We start from the raw sequence: 19,768 nt of genomic DNA on the forward strand, positions 1-19,768 counted from the left end.
TGCAGGATCAGATGATTGTCAACACAGTACGGCAGCCATTTTTATTTTAATGAAGCAGGGGTTATTTAAATCCCCGCTTCATTGACTGTGTGGGGTAAACTACTTTACATGGCTCCATCGATGGACCATGTAGTCTAGACACCCTAGGATGCAATACCACTAGACTTGACATGAATTTCCAGCATTTAAACTCAAGGAAGACCATACAAAGAGAGTCAGGAACAAAGAAAGATTTCACGGTTGACATGAGAACAAATTCTAGCTAATGTAGTAAATGTAGGCATTTTTCTTGGAATGATTATATTCATTTATTTTAATTCTGAGCTCACAGTAAAGGCAACAGAATGCGGACCAAAAGGCAACAGCTTTTGCACAAAAACATGAGAATTCCTTCAAGACAAATGATTGAAACTCCTTTTAAATGCAATTTGTAGATGGTTAGCACACTGTAATAATATACTTTGGAATACATTCAATGAGAAGTAGGTTAAAATTCTGTCCAGTTTTTTTAGTAAAAGTCAAGGATAGGACATGTGCAATAAACACTACATCATAGAAGCCTGAGCTAACAGCTCACACCCTGTTGTCCAGGGCTGAACCTGCAGAGGTGACACAAAATCACCAATTCTGTGACTCCCATACTCTCAGGGTGCATCTAAACAGCACCCTTGAAATAAGCTATGCGATTTGCATTACACACATTGTGTAGCTTATTTTGATGTTATTTCAAAATAGCACATTTCGAAATTTGGCACTGTATACACAACACCAAATTTCGAAATAAGGCACTATTCTGAAACATCCCTTATCCCTCGTGCAATGAGGTTTACAGGGATGTCGGAATAGCGAACCCATTATATTTTGATATAAAGGGCTTGCTCTTAAGATGCACTATAGGGGTATCCCAAATAGCACCGCTGTGTAGACGTAGCCTTAGTGAAAAGGAATTAAACTAATTGTGTCCTCTTTACTGGAAAAGTTCTTTTTGGTCTACACTGTGCTATACTTTATCAGAAGACAGAAAAAAGTAGGTGCTCAAAACATTCGTGGATCTATACCAAAATCATAAGAAATTGATTTTTTAATGTTAAACAAGTGGCTGGTTGCTGGCACACAGTGAAGTGAAAAAGCAACAGATTTCTCCTCCCTTGTCTCAGCGCATCCATCCCCTCTTATAGCAGCTAACTGCCTTCAGACTGGTCTCCACTCTGGTTTCCTTAGAAGAGGAGCACGCTTCCAGAGATTGGGTCAGTCATCAACATATGGTATTGATCCTTACCCAGGTCCTTCTCAAAACATCTATGATTGTTTTCTTTATTTAACAAGCTTCACACAACACACCTCGTGTTTCTCTAAGGCACGAGCCAGCTGAGGTCAGCAGGTCGGAGGGATCAGCTCTCTATTTCCTTCACACTTAAGCAGAGGGAAGAAAAACAATAACGTTTATGCTTTTCTTGTCTTTTTGATATTCTAAGGCCTGAACTTTTGTTTGTTTCCATCTTGCCAAATTTTTAATGGGGCTTTCCCCTGTGTTTTTTCCTCCTTGAGAAATTCCGGTAATATCAAGTCATATCTCCGCTTTTTTAACTGATGAACACTGAAGAACTGGAACATGGGCTCGCTAACCACAATTCCAGGAGCTGGGCTATTTGAATTGTTGTTAGAGACTTTCTCTACTTGTCAGAGAAAACAGAAAGCACAGTTTAAATAGACTATCTACAAATTTCTTTCCATATAAACTGTTGAATTTCAGTCTTATTTATTATAGCAGTGCCCCAAAACTCTGAGTTCCAGGAACCACTGTGATATGCACTTTGCAAACATATGTAGACAATTCCTGCTGTGAAAATGTATAATCTATATAAACATCACACACAAAGAGTAGGACCAAACAAGGAATGGAGCAGCAAAGCAATCCCACTAGGTCTCTATAGAGTCTTCCAGTACAAGCAACACAGAAAAGATTATTTGTAATTTAAGAAGCAAACAACTAAAACAAAAAACAAAATACAACAAAAAAGCCTTATTTTGACTGTGTGCATTTTAAAAGCAGAGCTGTTTTTCCTTATGCTTCTTAGCATTTTTATTTTACTTGTTTGTTTTCATGTCTAGATCACACATTCCAAACAGACAAAAACCCCAAGTGCTGTTCATAGAATGAATATCCAAAATGTGCTAATATTCCAGATAGCTCTGTTTCAAACCAGAATATTTTATGAAAGTATTTCACAAGAAATGAATAAAATTCAATTGTAGGATTAATTTGAATAGGGTTGCCAGGTGTCCGGTTTTGAACTGGACAGTCTGGTATTTGCGCTTTCTGTCCGGGAAACAAATTGAAAAATACCAGACATATAAATGTCTGGTATTTTCTAATTAAGTTTTGATTATTACTTACTGCCTGGCTGGTAGATACGCTCATGCTGCGTCGACCAGCCAGGCAGTATGCAACTACACAATACGGGGGGGGCCAGGATGGAATCCCCGGGGCCAGACTCACTCATGCACCCTGCCAGGACCGTGCGTGGTACGGGCAGCACCCCGGGATCTGCGTGTGCCCCGGCTAGCCCCGCTCCCTTCCCAGCCAATCCCCCCACTTCTCCCGATCGGAGATCAAGTGTGTCCAGTATTTTTTAAAAACCATCTGGTAACACTAAATTTGGAGAGGTTTTTTTTTTTTTGGACAAAAAACGTTTAATAATTCTTTAGGGGCTGTGGGTGGGAAAACAACACTTCCTTCCTTCCTTCCTGCTTTTGTGCCCATGAGGAAAGAAAACAAGTTAGAGTGTTTTTACAATAAAACAACTTTTTTAAAAGTTGCAAAATTATTTGCTTAACCAAACAATGGAGAGTTCAGCCCACATACAAATTTTTCAAGAACAGTTTTGTTTGTTGAAACAATATTTTCTGTTAATAAAACCACAGAATTTCCCACCAACTCTAATGGCATATTTTTTCTCACTGAAGTCAGATTTAGAAATTAAACGTTCAAATTTGCTGGGGCCTAATATTTCAGAGGTGATAATGCCAGTTTCCAAAAATATGGATTAGTATTTAACAGAAGTGAATGCTCCACAAATGCAGTGACATCATGTCACTCACTAATAAAGGTCTATTGGGATCTTGGCATAAACAAATATTTGAAGTGGATTTTTGTTTTGGTTTCTGAAAATGAGAGGAGCTATGCTGGCAAAGTACCCAAATCCCAATCATCTTTCTAATGTGTGTTGAATGCCCCAAATTTTTAGAGGAAGAGAGTCATTCAGTACTTTCCCTAAAAGCCTTATAATACTTTAGTGTTAGATGGTAAAGAACCAACCATCTCCATTAATACGGCTCTTTACAGATTGATAAAAATGACTGGACTTTGGTATCTCACCTGCACAAGTCTTTTGTCAATCCCAGGGCAGTGTAGCTATTGCTATGCCTCCAATACCTCAAAACAACATCTACATAAATGTGACTGCTGTGCTTTTTTAGTAACCCCAGAAATCTTTACATTAGGAACAACAAAATACCACATTTTGTTTAAGACATGCATTAGCAATGTTTTTAAACCTTTATTTTGGGGCAAAAAAAAAAATATAGTGGTAAGAATGAATCATCAGATCAAACGTCATGCCAAGAGCTATTTCCAACAAAACCCTGGCCTTTCAATTTTGGGGAAAAGCAGAGTCAAGGTTATGGAGTTGAGTTATACAATAATATGAGTATCTGTGATTAAGAGCAAATGCCAAACAGAAGAATCTATGAAATCAGGAAGCCAGGCCAACTCTTATGTATTTATTTATAGTCAAATCTAGAGAAGGGAGAGAAAAAAAAGGAAAAAAGAAAGAGCACACAGCTGCCATCCCAAAAACAGACCTCCCATCTGCCACCCACGATTTGCATGTCACCTTCTCCAGGCTCATTTGTACTTCATTAACTGCCATTGACTTAACAAGATTTATGCAAATGACACCATAGGAGCTCGCTAACTCCCACTGCAATCAAGTGATTATGTATGTACAATTCTCCACAGCAATGAAAAATTAATACATGACAAGCCCACTCACCGCTGAGCTGAGCTTCTTGCTTTTATTTTTCTTGTTGTGATTTTTTTTTATTTGAATACATCCTACTAATGGAGGTTGAGCAGGACCACAAAAATAAACAGAATAAACCTTCCCAAAACACTTCAACAAGACAGGCTTAGTAGGAAGCGTATGCATCTAAATAAATAAAGGGCTTGACTGATGCTGGTTTTTTAGAACATTCACTCTCACCGCAGGAAACAAAGCTTAATTCTCATAAATGTTTTTCAACAGAGAGTTGAATGGGATATTTTTCCTATTACATCTTGCATTAATGATTGATCTTAACTTTTTTACAACAGCAGAGCCAGCAAAAGCCACATTAAAGTTGTTTTAAGTCTTTTCATTTTAAGTTCTTACTTCATAAACTGTTCATAATCTGCCAGAAATTTCAACTTTGGAACTGAAAGTTTTCTAGATTTTATATAAACAATTTCCCCAAACTCTGCTTGATGGGCATACAGCATGGAATACAGTATTACAATTTGTTGCACACAGGCCTGCCAAGGGAGGCGGGGGGAGGGAGGACTAAGAGTTGCCCTGGCGCTTAGCCATTCAAAAGGGCCCGGGGTTCCTGGTTGCCAGCACAGGTCCTTTACATCGCTGCACACTCCAGTCAGCTCTGAGGGGTGGCTCCCTCCCCACCTTACCCAGGGGTCCAGCAAGTCTTTTAACCCCCCCCCCCCGCCCCGCCCCGCCCCCGGTTACCATAGGTTTAATTATGAGTGAAATGTGTACATTTTTGAGGTAATAACTATGCAATCTTAGTTTTTTAATCATAGTTTTGCTTTTTTCTTTGTTTTTAACAGAAAATCCTGGGACACACAGGTATTCGGGCCAGATGACAGGGCTAATGTTTCTTTCCAGTTAAGTTTAAAGCTAAATTCCCATCTTAAACCTGGATTTTCAGCTCCCCAAATTCCTGAAAAGAAAACGACCTTCCTGAAATTTCACATGCTATCTTTCATTCTATGGTAAATTTGGTAAAAATCAGCAGAGATGTTTTCAAATTAGAGTGTTTTGAAAAGTTATCTGATGCTCACTACTGGTTAACATTTTGGGTGGGAAGGTTTTTCACCAAACCTTCAAAATGGCTCAAGTTAAATATTCTAAATGGCTGATCTGTTTTATTGGCACTATTGCGAAAAAGTGTGTGTGTGGGGGGGGAGGATTTGTATTTCTAGAGAAGAAAGGATAGTCACTGCACACATAGTGAAGATAAATGTTAAGAGTATTAAGACAATTTCTGAAAGCCTATCTGAAGATAAGTAAAAACAAGCTCAACTAAGCTTCAGGTTATAAAAAGAAATCACACCTCACCTGTCTATTAGAATTCTTTGAGGGGGACAACAAGCATGTGGATAAAAAGAAATCCAGTGTATATAGTGTACATAGATTTCCAGAAAGCCTTTGACAAGTTCCCTCACCTAAATCTCTTAAGCAAAGAAAGCGGTCCTGGGTTAAGAAGGATGGTCCTATCATGGTCTGGTAATAGATTAAAAAAGAGGCAACAAAGAGTAGGAATGAATGGTCAGCTTTTAGAATGGAGAGAGGTAACTAGCGGTGTCCCTCAGGAACCTGTACTGGGATGAGTCCTATTCAACATATTCAGAAAGGATCTGGAAAAGGAAAGAATGAAGTAGTAAAATTCACAGATCATTCAAAACTACTCAAACTACTTAAATCCCAGATAGACTGCAAAGGATCTCATAGAACTAGGTGACTGGGCGATAAAATGGCAGATGAAATTCAATGTTGATAAATACAAAGGAATGCACATTGGAAAACAATCTCACATATAAAATGATGGGGGTCTAAATCAACCGTTACCACTCAAGAATGATTCAAGTCATCATGGATAATTCGCGGAAAGCATCCACTCACTGTGCACTGGCAGTCAAAAAACGAAACAGAATGTTGGAATCATTAAGAAAGGGATAGATAATAAGACAGAAAATATAACAGTGCCTCTATATAAATCCATGGTATGCCCATAATCTTGAATACTGCATGCAGATGTGATCATGCCATCTCAAAAAAAGATATACTGAAACTGGAATAAGTTCAGAAAAAGGCAAAAAAATCATTATGGATATGGAACGCTGTCATAGGAGGAGACACTAATGGTAGGTACTTTTCATCTTGGAAAAGAGATGACTAATAAAATAAAATAAAATAAAATAATGAAAGGCGAGAAGAAAATAAATAGTTATTCTTTGTCATAATACAAAAACTAGGGGGTCACAAAATGAAATTAACAGGCAGCTGGTTTAAAACAAAAGGAAGTATTTTTACACAACGCACAGTTGAATGTTGAAGACCAGAGTACGCTGAAGACCAAAACTGTAACAGGGTTCAAAAAAGAGCTAGATAAATTCATGGTTCACCAATGGCTATTAGCCAGGAGGGGCAGGAATGATGTCCCTAGACTGTTTGCAGAAAGCTGGGAATGGACAACAGGGTCCCTGTTCTGTTCATTCCCTCTGGGGCACCTGGCATTGTCCACTGTCAGAAGACAAGATAGATAGACCTTTGATCTGGACCCACTATGGTCGTTCTTCCATTATGTAGCTATAGGCCCATCCAGCCCATCAGGTTAGCAAGCAAGGGAAAAACTGGAAAAATATGATTATATATTACTTTAAAAGGACTTAATAGATGATGGGCTGCTTGCTTTCTCTCTGGCTGAATCCATTGGTGGCAAGCTGGACATTTTTTGGGAAAGGCTGAAGCGAGCCCTGATTCTGAATCTATTCATATTAGACTAGAGAGAAGCTATATTCCGCAACAGCGTAACGAACCTTAAGTGACAAACTGAAACATTCAGAAGTTTTCCTCCCCTCAATCTCTCCCCTCCATATTCAGAAGATTAGACAGAGCAAGACATCACTTCTGTGGATGACGTATCTAATCAGATTTATGTGTGTCGTTCATTTAAAGGACTGGGAAACGTACAAACAAAAACCTGAAGCCAGATCTACATTACATACGTTGGCCAGTGGAGCCAGTTAGGTCTGGGATGTGGTTTGACTGACACTGCTGTGCCAGCAAAAGGCTTTGTGCAGATGCAGTTAGCTTTGCCAACAAAAGCAGTTCTGCGTATATATACTGTCCCTCTAGGAGTATTTTGTCTATATAACATACGGGTATATCTACACCAGCAAAAAGGGTTCCAGTGTACATCTGGCCTGGAGAAGACTCCAGGTTGAACGTGGGTTCTCTGCGTTTTAACATCCAAAACAAGATTATATTTTCTAGACAGACAAATCTAGAGCTTAAAAACGTTAGCTCATGTGAACATGAACAGTTAAGGGATCCTGTTTGTTACTCCCTGATACAGAATCCTTCACTCTCAGATTCACATGCCCGAATTAACACTTTCCTCCCTCCTTAACATGGTCCTCTAAAACCAGGGAGGATAAAACTATTATTTTACTCATGGGATCCATTTCTAACCTTGAAATATATACATCAAGGCTAGATTACTATATAATTCAGATGTAGTGAGCAATGAAGGACCATCTGGGAGCAGTGGAGGGACAAGGTGGATCCATTAACCTCTCACTTTAACATTTGAACTTTTTTTTTTTTTTAACATGATGCAGAATATAATCTTTTGCCGGGGGTGAAGGAGGGGAGAGATGTGGGGGGGAGGGGGGGGTCAGAATCCATGGTGGTATAATTTTATCCATAGCTCTATAGCAATTTTTTTTTTTAAAAAAAAAAAAGCTTTGCTATTACTACTGCACAAACACCACCATGAAACTCTCTACCTTTTTGCCAGTAATAATGAGTTAGACTTGTGAAGGAAAGGTTATTTCTGCTTTGCTCCTAAAGCGCTGACTTGCTAGCCCATCTTCACAATACTGCACTGGTGAATGACATACAAGAGCCTGCACGGAGTCCAAAACTAGCATTGACAAGAGATCTGAAAAAAGCATAACAGCTTTGGGCTTTCAAAGAAGGCCCAGTGGCATAATGGAAGACTGCATGTGCACATGGCAAGATGGCCAACCCACTACTCCCGACGGCAGTTACAGGAATGGTCCTGCAGGCACAGGGCCTTTTGCATGGCAGGAGTCACTGATGGACAATCACCTGCAGTATGAGGCAAGGGGGCATGGTCACCACAGGGCTAATAGGTGGCTAATGCAGGAAAAGATGGGCTAAAATAGGGGTTTCTTTTTAACAATACAAAATGATATTCTTGCAACAGAATATTGCAATCTGTACTGCACTGCCTGAAGACAAATGGAAGTATCTTTCTACTTCCCTACCATTTCCCCCTTTCACAGAAATAAATGAATGCTGTCCTGTTATCTTTTAAACCGCACCATGTAAAAGTATTAGTCAAGTTCTTAGATCTCAAAGCCCTCTTCGTGGTTTCATTCACAACAGAAACTCGAATGCAGCATTAGTAATTTATCCCGATGCAGTTGTAATCAAGGATTCAGTGCTGATGAAAGACAACACACTAAACAATTAGGCAAGTGTGACAGACATCCCATATTCAGGTGCCTGCATTCAGCGTATGGGAAGGAGGATGAATGTGTGGGAGTAGTTACCTGAATAACTTTAAACAGACTTAAAGCAGACTTAATAGCAAGATAATTCACCACCTCCAGGGTTTCAAGCACTTAATATTTGTCTTACAACTTACAACTGACACAAGCTTTGAAAATGAAGCATATGGAGCAAATTAGATTTAAATAAACAGTGTTACATTTTTAATTAACTGACAGCCTCATACAGATACCTCTTTATTTTAATGCTTGCTGAAAAAATTTCAGTTTTTATGTCTAGGGTTCCCAATAGTTTTTATATTGGAAACATTAAGTAAGTAGTAGACTCAAAGATGGTTTACATCATATGAAGGAAAAAAATCCCTATGGAAAAGGGGGAAAAAAACAGATTAAAAATCTTCCAGTCAACAGACAGTCTATTCAAAAATAGAGAAGGAATAGAGGCTTCCAATTCCCCATGCTATCATTTTTTCGATAAAACTAAAGAATTATAGTAAAGAATGATAGACCCTACTAAGGACTGTACTCTGGTATTACTATTCTCCCTAGTATTCAAGTAATGCCCTTAACAAGGTGAGCGCCATTGGTGTCAAAGATCCTCTCTTCACTCACTGGTCTGTAAAAGTATCAATCTCCACTGGGTAGCATGGGTAAGTGGGCTGTTTGTATACATATATTTGATGAAATGCCCTCTGTTGGCTCAGGTACCATTTTTTCCCTACTGCATCCTAATTTATGAGACTTGGGTCTACATTCCAAGTATTACAATGGCACAGATGCAGCATCGTAGCTACACACCAATGTAGCGTGGACACTAACTACAGTAATTTTTCCCTCACTGTAGTAAATCCAGCGCTTCAGAAGTTGGTACCTAGGCTGATGGAAGAATTCTTCCATCGACATAGCTACGTCCACAACTGGGGTTCGGTTGACCTGTCTCTCACGGGGCATGATATTTTTCACAGCCCTGAGCAACGTAGCTCAGCCAACTGAAGTTTTAGGTACAGATCAGGCCATGCCAACCCATGATGTTTCTAGTGCGCTTAAGTGCATATTACCATGTACAAAATGGAAATGAAAACATGCCAAATCCTTTGCAAATTCAGTCTCTTGCTGACAGTTTGCAGAATGAGACACATTGATGGTGAGTGTTGTGACAGAGCAGGGCAAACTTACTTCATCTTGCTCTCCTAGTCCTGTTTGTATTAGTGTAAACAGAAAAAAAAATCTGCTGATTAGTGACCCACTGAGTATTTTGGGGAGTGTGGCTTACACTTACATATATGGCGAGGAGTCCTGTGGCACCTTATAGACTAACTGAAGTGTAGGAGCATAAGCGTTCGTGGGCAAAGACCCACTTCGTCAGATGCATGTCTTTGCCCACAAAAGCTTATGTTCCTACACTTCAGTTAGTCTATAAGGTGCCACAGGACTCCTCGCCGCTTTTGCAGATTCAGACTAACACAGCTACCCCTCTGATACTTGACTTACATATATGGAATTAATAAATTAAAATCATTCCCAGAAGACTGAAAAATAGCCACACACCCTTCTATACCAGTGGGATACTTATCAGCCATTGAAGTCGTCACAGAAATCTTCCCTCTTCAGTTGAGCACAGAGCTCCAGTTTATTGAATGTAGTGGATATTTTATTACATCCCTGCAAGACACATTTTTGCTCTGTATATGCGTTGCCCTCAGATATCCTCTGAAGAGTTCATTTTAGCTTTGATTCTTCTGACCCTATCAGTGTAACTGAGTTCTAGAAAGAATGGCACCAGCAATTTTGAAAAAAGGTACAGCAACAATATTCCTCAGTTTCCCCCATTTTTGCTCTTTCATTAAGAGCAGCAGCTACATTTCACTACACAGTGCTAAAATTTAAACACTCTGTATCTACTCAAAATTATTACCGAGCTTATCACAGCTAATACCAAGACAATGGCCAGAATTTTGGGGGGTAGGAGGAGGAAGAGTTTGGTAGAAAAAGCCCTCTCCCATTCTCTCACTCAAGTTCTGGTATTTCCTCCACTACCTGCAGTGCCAGAGATTATGTGCTGGAATCACACAATAGCAACATGCTTGATTACAGTTCTCTAAAAATCAATACTGATAATAGGGCATAATTTTGCTACCTGAAGTGCCAAAAAAATGTTAAACCGCTTTTTAGAAAAGAAAAAGCCGCACGCAAGTAGAGCTCAAAAGCAAAACGGAAGAATGTTGCCTTGCCAGCAAGATGATGCAGGAAGAACAGGAGTCCATGCCCAAGCAAGGGGGGGGGGGGGGGGGGGGGGGGGGGGAGAGAAGCAACAAAAGAAAAAATGTGGCAGCTGTGAAGGGAAGAATCTTTTTTGTCTTTCACTTGACACCTTTTTCTAATATAAGGGCAGCTCCCACTTGAAAAGAACTTGCAACTAGTGCTAACAAAACTGTTGTTAACCATCCCACACAAATGCTCAAAATGCTCAGCCCTGGCAGCTGCATGCTTTCCGATTAAATTGTACTGAAAAGTCAATTATTTCATTCGGCACTACAGATTCCAGGATTCTCTTTCCCTTCTGAAGTAGCGTGCATAGGAACAACTGAACATCCAGTTTGTGGGCTAATGAAAGTGCATGTAGGCTAGTAAAAACAGGCCAAAACAAATCCTTGAATTCAAATCCTGTTGTGTAATGAGGAAGTTTAATTAAGGCCACAGATTACAGCTGTAAATGTTCTCTTATATAATAAGGTCTAAATGAAACTGAACCTAATCAAAGTTACAATTCCTTCATTAGCAAATTACAAACAAGAGCACACAGCTGACACACCGGCTATGATTATCACAACTAATTGCCTCGTTGTTACAAACCAGCCTGAAACAGTGTTCAGATGTCCGTCTGCAATAGCAAATTAGGGCCACATCAGGCTATTTCTGCTATCACAAGGGGCTCTTGTACAGCGATCTGATTTACCCCTGTCAACTGGCAGCAAACGGCCCAATCAAAGCATTCTCTACAAAGGCAGGCTTTGAAGCCAGCTCAGCCTAGAAACATGCTCCATATGCAGGCCGGCAGACTGCACTTCATTAGGCCTGTTGTCACATTTTCCCTCTTCTTATTCTAATGATCCTATTTTAATACACACAGGAACCTCTCCTAATTGATGTCAAGTGAGTGACTTCCACATTCATCACCGGAGCACATCAAACAAATCTTGGCACAGAGGCCCAGCACCATCATGTTTAAGACCAGAGGTGTGTCTCTAACTATAGGAAAGCAAAAAAGCAGCATACCTGTTTCATTGGGATTGCACGGCCACTTCCAATGCTATCTGTTCTGCTCTCCAGGACTTTCTTCTCTTTGTCTGGATCACTCCCTTTCCGAGACTGCAGGGCAAAATGAAAGTTCACACTATGTTAAACATTTTGGTTGACATACGGGGGGGCTCGGTGTATACCATTTTTTGTAATATGTACTTCGAAATAACAAAATGTAGACTATTCAGAATGATGTGACAAGCATATAATCTTGTTTATTTTATTGCTAAGGTACCTTTGCAATACTTCCCTCCTTTACCCATATTTGATAATCTGTTAAGATTTGAAGCATTCCCATTTCAATTACTGAAAATCAAGAGGTAAGATAGGAAAACAAGACCGCCCAAGACAACACATTTCAGAAGCTGCCTAGAGTAGCTTCAAAGAAGATTCTAGCTTCCTACTAAGAGACCCTGCTACATAAATGTTTCTGCATAAGTAATGTCTAAATAGTTCAAAATATTAATTACTCGTCATAATTACGTTATGATGCAACCATCGAGCATACCAAGTTTCTTTTTCCCCCCTATTTCTTTTGGATGGCTAGAAAACAGTAACTTCCAACTCAACCTAACAGCTGATGCTAGACAAATCCAATCTGTTGTGGCAAAGCATAAGAGCGCTGAGAAGCAAAACCACAACTGTCCAGAGAGAGAGGTTTTGAAAAACTCTGTAAATTGCTTTATTATGTTCTGTAAATGAAACGTGAGATCCACCTATTCAAGAATTGTTTTAGGCGCTGGGGATTTGCAGTGTAATTTTGTCTCGCCATTAGGTAAACACAATGAATTTTAAGAACGACTCTAGATCTTTGTCCTTTCCAGTGTGAGATGTGCAAGCATGATGATTTTCTGACAGATTTATTTTACTATGAGAGAAGGATCTGAGTCTCGTCCTCCTTAATAACTGCGCTGACAAGTGACAACTTCACTCCATTACTTTCCAATGGGAACATTACTCTCATAAAATTGAAAATGGGGAAACATTTTCCTGTGGTTTTCAAATCGCCAATGATATATGAAATGAATACACTTATGGTGTCCAGCACCAGAATGGAGAGCTAATGAAAATCAGAGTGATGCAAGACACTGCTTTGGATTTTCAATACAGCTAAAAAGAGATGTCAGAACAGGCGCTGAAAATAGGGGCGTAGATTAGAATCACATGTAGAGTTCACAATCGTTTTCCGTATTAGGTTAGCCAGCAGGTGAAGGGATAGAAGGAAGATCACTCAATGCACTAGCCTAGAGCGGGAGGAAGAGAGAAAGCACAGAAAGATTCCATTCTGCTAAGCACATTTACCCAGCAGGGGACCAGAGCTATCCCTGGCTCTGTGCGGATCTCCTACTACTAGTTACTATGGTTCGAGATTGTGGAATTACATGCCAGGGAATTGAAGAAAGAATAATTAAAAGAAAGCAAAACAAGGGGGATGGATGAGATCCATTTTCAAGGATAACTAACCATTGCTCCTCTTCCCTAAAATAGACTTCAGGGAGCTGAGGAAGGTAGCCAGGTCATCCTTTAAAGGGGCACTATTAACATGAAATTTTAAAGCTATCCGATTAAAAAAAGAAAAAAAATTCAAATGGAGGACACTTTCAGTCGTATGTGCAGATTTAAAAAAAAATCCATAAATACCATTTTTTTCCTGCTCCCCTATATAGCTTTATAAGGATCTTTTCAGCAGGTGAGTAAGTAATTGAATGCAGTTGTGGAAGTGATGGTACTCTAGGTGTTAGCTATTTTTCTAGTCTATTAGCTGGTTATGATAAACAGCTTTTCTTTTAAACACAACGTTTTCAGACAAATGCAGATTTCCACTTGGTAATGTTTAACTCATCACGTTGTACCAATGTTGTACTGAAACAGAGGTGCATCTTATATGCCACAGGAAACAGATACAGAAGTTGGCAATATACTGGGCAGCATTCAGAATGAATTTTCAGTGTAATAGATCACATACTTGCCTTAGTAGTTCTACTAAAATCTCATTAGGGGAATATAAAAATAAAGCCACACACAAACGATTAACGAAACACCACCTCGTACTGCCACTCTATGCGGTCCATTGCTCCTTTGGAGCAGATACAGCCTAGACAGAATTATAGCAGAATCCTAATATCTAAACTTAATATCCTAACACAATCAATTATTTAAAATATTCCTTCTCTGGTGCAGGAAGAGTTGTATTATGTAGGAGTACAGCACCTTTCACAACGCAGAAGCAACCCTCACTGAGGAATGTGGGTATTAAAAATGAGAGGTCTAAGTAGCACAGCGGTTACATATATAAACCTGTAAGTGCCAACACAGTGACTGAGGTATTGATTTTAATTTAGAATCAATATCAAGTCACTTAAAATTGTGCAGCAACACATTATAAAATGTAATGATAGTTTAGTTCATATGCTTCTACTGATCTCCATTGGCTGGAGGCTCATTCAAATCAGCTCTGTAAATCAGAGAAATAGGTACTATTGCTATCCAAAACCTCGCTTTGGATAGTATTAATCATATAGGTAGAGGAATATCTTAGGCAGAAAACATATGCTTATCTTAGATTTACAAACAGGTGAATTTCATCCATTAACAGTAAATACAAGATAAAGACACTTGCAGAAATGCTGCATTTACTGATGCTGCCAATGGGGAAAAGTCAACGGTGCAACAAATCAGACATAGAAAGCTGATGCATAGTGAAGATGTGAGGAGACCAGTTGCTGTACATACTATACCACAACTTGACTTTTTTAAATTCTTCAAACCTATCCTCTCTGTAAAGTCATAAAGAGGCATGAGATAACATCCAATTACCATTCAAAACCATTTGGTTGAGGGGATCCCTGATCCCTGCCTATGCTAACTGAAAACTATATGTGGAGTAAGGGACGAACATATCTTGGCTGGCAACCAGTGTTTAGTCAAATTAAAATAAATAAATAAATAACTAAAATCTAGCTAACTAAATCCTTGCTGCCCCTTGCCAAAACTAGAACGTTCTCGTGTTACAAAACTGAATCCCTGTTCCTCACCACAGTGCTAATAGAAAAATATTTGCCATTTATTCCCTCAATATTATTTCAAGTTGCTGTATAGCTGACATTATTTCCAAGATATGAATAGTTTTACACAAAGTTACTGTAGAACACAAGTAGATGACTTTTAAAAGGACACACTAATGTCTAAATCTTGGTTTTAAGATTATTTATACAAACTTTCATGCCAATTACAGGGTCTGCAAGGGACATTAATACTTACAAGGGGGGTTTCCATCCAAAAAGTCGTAGGCAGAGCCAGTAATTAAACAATGGAAAGTATTATTCAATATCAAAAGTATAGCAGTTACAGGGATTTTATCAAGGAACACTAAATGGATTTGTTTATTATGAATATGAATTATTTAAATGTGTTTATTATGAATAGGTTTTAATTAAAAACATTTAAAATTGTTTTTACTTTGGTTAAAAAAACCTGAATATGCCCACTTGTTAGTAAAACCAATAAGTTTGTTCTTCCTCTCAAATTAATATATATAGTGTAAAAACAACCTGCTTTGGCAAGGCAAATAGATTTTTAGTCAGCTGGCTTATGACAGAGTTAATTTTACGTGTTCTTTTATAACTCTCTCTTTGAAGATAGGAAATGAATAAAAAAATATTTATGCATCTCTTCTGCGTATTCAAGTTTTAGGCCATCCCTGGTTTTCTACATCACAACTACCTATAACCATCCCCACTGTAACCTATCCATATTTAAAACAAGAGCAAGTTGGCAGGCGTTTCCAAATGGAGCTGTAACAATTTTCAGTTGTGAGTACTTTCAAATTTATTAACCTCCATTCAGTTCCAAGGATGACACTGACATCTAGTGGAGTTCATAATTCACAAGATCTAAATATAAAAATAAAAAGAGGACACCACTTTATAAAAGGTCAGCGTACAATTCTGGCGAGCTTTCAGACACCATTATTTTTTTAAAACACGTGTATAATATCTAGGTATTAATTATCATTTAACTACTTGTACGATGTTCTAAGGCCTGCCTATATTACAGCTTTGAACAGATTGTGTAACAGGTTGGAACTAAACATGATTTGTGTCTAATACAGTTTATACTCCATAATCATGGTAGTTAACAGTGTTTTGCGCTCACGAAAGGTCTAGGCTGGCACATGGTTATCTTCTTATAAATAGTTCAGCACCCTGTTTTTCTAAAGACCCCCCCCCCCCCCCCAGCCCAAGCTGTATGCACAACCAATCCGTTCCCTTGTTCCCAGTCAGGGACTACCTGCCTACACAATGCTAGCAGCGTCCTATGTATGTTCCTCAGGCACTCTGCCCCTTGATGAAACAATATGGAACTTTTTCCCGGAAGGCACAGACACACACCTATAGGTATAGATGTATGAACTCGACTGACACATGGCTGGGATGGGGAAGAATTTGGACATACATCAACTCTGTTATTATCTGGTCAGAAGAGAATTTCCACACCCCTTGGAAATTTTTCTCTCTATATATACTGGACACTGACAGTTGAAATCAGAAGGGTTTTTTCCTCCCTCCCCGATCAGTTCTTTTGTAGTGTTTAGTTCCCATTCATATTCTTCACAGAAGTGTATTCTGAGCATGTCAGCCAGAGTGTTCTGACACCCAGGCCATGATGTCAAATGTGCTGATGGCTTCAATGTGAAGGATGTGGATCACACTCCCCCTTGATGCTGATGCAGAACATGCATGCTATATTGTCTGTCAAGAAACTGAATTGTTTGCTTCTTGAGTGGGAGGAAGTCAATTCATGCACGTCTGATGGCTCTGAGTTCTAAGAGGTTTATGTGCAGACAGGTCTCCATTGTGAACCACCTGCCTTGTGCTATGATGATGATCAAGGTGTGCTCCCCATCTTATCAAAGAGGCACCTGGCCTGAGCATACGAGCAGAAGGGAATGCTCTTCTTCCCTGGGCCGCTGGAGCTCCACGGCCAGCACTTCGTAGCTCTGATCCAGGGCTCTCTGGTCTAGCAACATCTGTGGTCCAGCAGAGATGTTCTGGGGTTGGTTGTACAGAAGGCACTGACTCTGGCATGGGGTGTTCACACCTCCAGTGCCAAAGAGAAGATCTGTCCATTCTGTGGGCTTGCCTTCTTACTTTTCTGAACCATGAGCCTGATACCCAAGGTACCAGGGAAGTAATAGGTGCTGCCTGTTGGCACTGCTGACAATGACATCACCAAGGATGGTTTCTTTTTACTCAGTTCCCTGTGTGGGGAGGCTGAAGCGCTCTTTTTCTCTGTGTGTGTGTTCTGGAGGGTAGAGCTGTACTCTTGGTCAGTTCCAATCTCGATGGAGAGAAATTTGTTATACCCATCCCTGATCCTGGTTGGAGAGATTTTTCCACGAGGGCCATTTTTAAATGCAGGTCCCAGTTGTGTGAGCCTTGGCTTTCAAACCGTTGTAGTGGACGCACTTTGCTGGGATGTGGCTCTACCTGAGACGTTTTGCACAGAGAAAATGTCTGTCCTAACACGACATGAGTCCTCGCAGGAGCCACATTTTTATAAATGAGGGAACGCTGGTATCTTGAGAGCTTGCCTTGAAAAGTCAGTCCAAGGACAAGTACTTAGGGAGGTTTTGCTCCCAAGGGAGCAGAAAGTTGGAAGAAGGGGGATAGAGAATTTTTTTTTTAAACAATTGAAATATAGCTAACTTATTTAAAGGTGAAGACGTTCACCAATTTCCATCTTCAATTCCTGATGGTGGAGAAGGAACTGAGCGGATCAGGACATGTGCTTGTCCAACAGATTCCAACGATGCCACAACACTGCAACTGTACACACACATCCCGATGAGGTGCCGCTACCAAGGGTATCCAATCAATGACATCAGAACACACTGTCACCGGGAATGGAGCACCATCAGGGACATCACTCAAAGAAGAATGATCATTTTCATAATAGTGAAATACTTGGACCATGTAAAGTAACTTCATCATATCTAGGTGAGTTTTCCAACAAAGAAAGCCCTCAAAAATCTTCAGACTTTTGCCTTGAAACTAGTGAACCTTCCTGGCAGTTCTATTTAGACTAGACTAACTTGCCTTACGAAGATCGAAGTTTAGTCAGCAGTCAAACAAACATTTTCTTCCCTGGCTCACTCACCGTGAAGAGGTTGGAGCGGCGTTTGGACTGTTTACGAACGGGTGTTGGAGTGTTGGCAGTGGGAGGAACATCAATCCGTAGCTCCTTCTGGCTGGTGCTTGGAGTTGATGGAACAGAGGAGGAATAATCACTTAAACTCCCTCCTCCGTTACTGGTCTGCAATGATTAAAAGGCAGTTTTAACAGTGTTATGCCTCTATTAAAGAATCCGCAATTTACAGCATTATCTACTTAATCCTCAAATGGAAGAACAACGTACAGGCTTACAAAATCATTGATACCTATCCTAGGATCACTTGATAGCACTGTAAACTTTTTTTAAATGGCATTTCCGTTCATAGAGAAAAATGAGAGGTTTCTGCTTCTGAGGTAGATACATTTTCCTCTTCCACAATATGACAAATTGGTTTAAACTTATTTGTTTCAGTATGTTATAAAGCAATACTTTTTCAAGATATTAAAAATAAGAGAAGTCCTGTGGCACTTTATAGACTAACAGATTTATTGGAGCATAAGCTTTCGTGGGCAAAGACCCACTATGTCAGATGCATCAAGAGCATTATTTTCCTATTTCATTTGATATGTACTTTGAGCCACATTTACCCCCAGTTATATGCAGAAACACACTTAAGTCTTGCTTTCAGCCGCAGGGGCAGTACAAACTTCAAGTTGAGCTTACAGGTCTCCAAAGATGCATTTAATGCTTACCCCACTTGCTTTTCTACACTGTGCCTTGCATATTAAAGTCAGTTTTCAAAAGTGAGCAGTAGTCATCCAAAAAAGATTGGAATGTAAAATTAATGTATAGCAAAATGTTACAGAAGCCAACAAACTAAGCAGAGGAAGTGGAGAGTTTTAATCCATGAGGATATGCCTCTTCAGACAAAATCCCATTGGATTTCCACTCTTGCAAACCAAGTCACAGAGGAGGACTTTACAGAACACAGAAAAAAAGTTAAAATAATCTGTAAAATAATCTGTAACGGAGTCTCAGAGTAGTCAATGTGTTCCTTTAAATTTATGAGGATTAAATTATAACAAGCAGCATTGGTAAGAATACAATACCATCATTTAGAAAGTAAAAAAGGCTCATTTCAATAGACAAAGGACATTGGGTTTGAAGAACCTCTCTAGTCTGGCTCCCTTGGGACCTGACCGGTGCTGAAGCAAAGAATTGCCGAACCACAGAAGGTAAATATTGTCTAGCAGCATTACCAACACTTCCACTGCTTGGTGGGTTCTCAGAGACATATAGGAGTAAATTATTGTTAAATAACAGCACAGAACACAGAGCCAGGACTGGTGGCTATAAACAAACTTTATGGGACCACAGAAAACTTAGCTACACACATGAAATATGGACAGTCAGCTAACTAAAATCATGCCGGACTAGAAAGTGCCAGACTAGAGAGGTTCAACCCATGGTGAACAGAAGGCTGGAAACTTTGGTTACCCCAACTAGGGGAGTAACTAATTTAAACCTGGATTTTTGCCTACATTCTAAGAACACACTTGGTAAGTGTGTGTAAGCCACTGTGACTACTTTGTGAATCTACTCCACAGTTCAAAGGCTACTATGTAAAATGATTAGAAAAAAGAAAAAGCCCCCCAAAGATACCAGAAAGCAGTAAATACAGCAGAAACATTATGGGTGTGTCTACACAGCACCCTAAATTCGAAATAAGATAAGCAATTTTCACTACGCAGCACCGCA

General features: G+C 39.5%; 1 protein-coding gene across 7 annotated transcripts in view; it reads right to left on the minus strand.

The window, feature by feature from the left end:
* The window catches only part of AGAP1 (ArfGAP with GTPase domain, ankyrin repeat and PH domain 1), a 496,396-nt gene that overhangs the window by 232,497 nt on the left and 244,131 nt on the right, over window positions 1–19,768 (minus strand). For 6 of the 7 annotated variants that reach the window (XM_075934057.2, XM_075934053.2, XM_075934051.2 and 3 more), the window contains 2 exons: window positions 18,056–18,211; window positions 11,873–11,965 (listed from right to left, as the gene is read on the minus strand). In XM_075934057.2, coding sequence (XP_075790172.1) covers window positions 11,873–11,965; window positions 18,056–18,211 — 249 coding nt within the window. The remainder of the gene's footprint in view (window positions 1–11,872; window positions 11,966–18,055; window positions 18,212–19,768) is intronic. The other variant, XM_075934048.2, reaches the window with a different exon arrangement.

Source organism: Pelodiscus sinensis, chromosome 7 (assembly GCF_052426305.1).
Source record: "Pelodiscus sinensis isolate ZL-2025 chromosome 7, ASM5242630v1, whole genome shotgun sequence".
Classification (NCBI taxonomy): Eukaryota; Metazoa; Chordata; order Testudines; family Trionychidae; genus Pelodiscus; species Pelodiscus sinensis.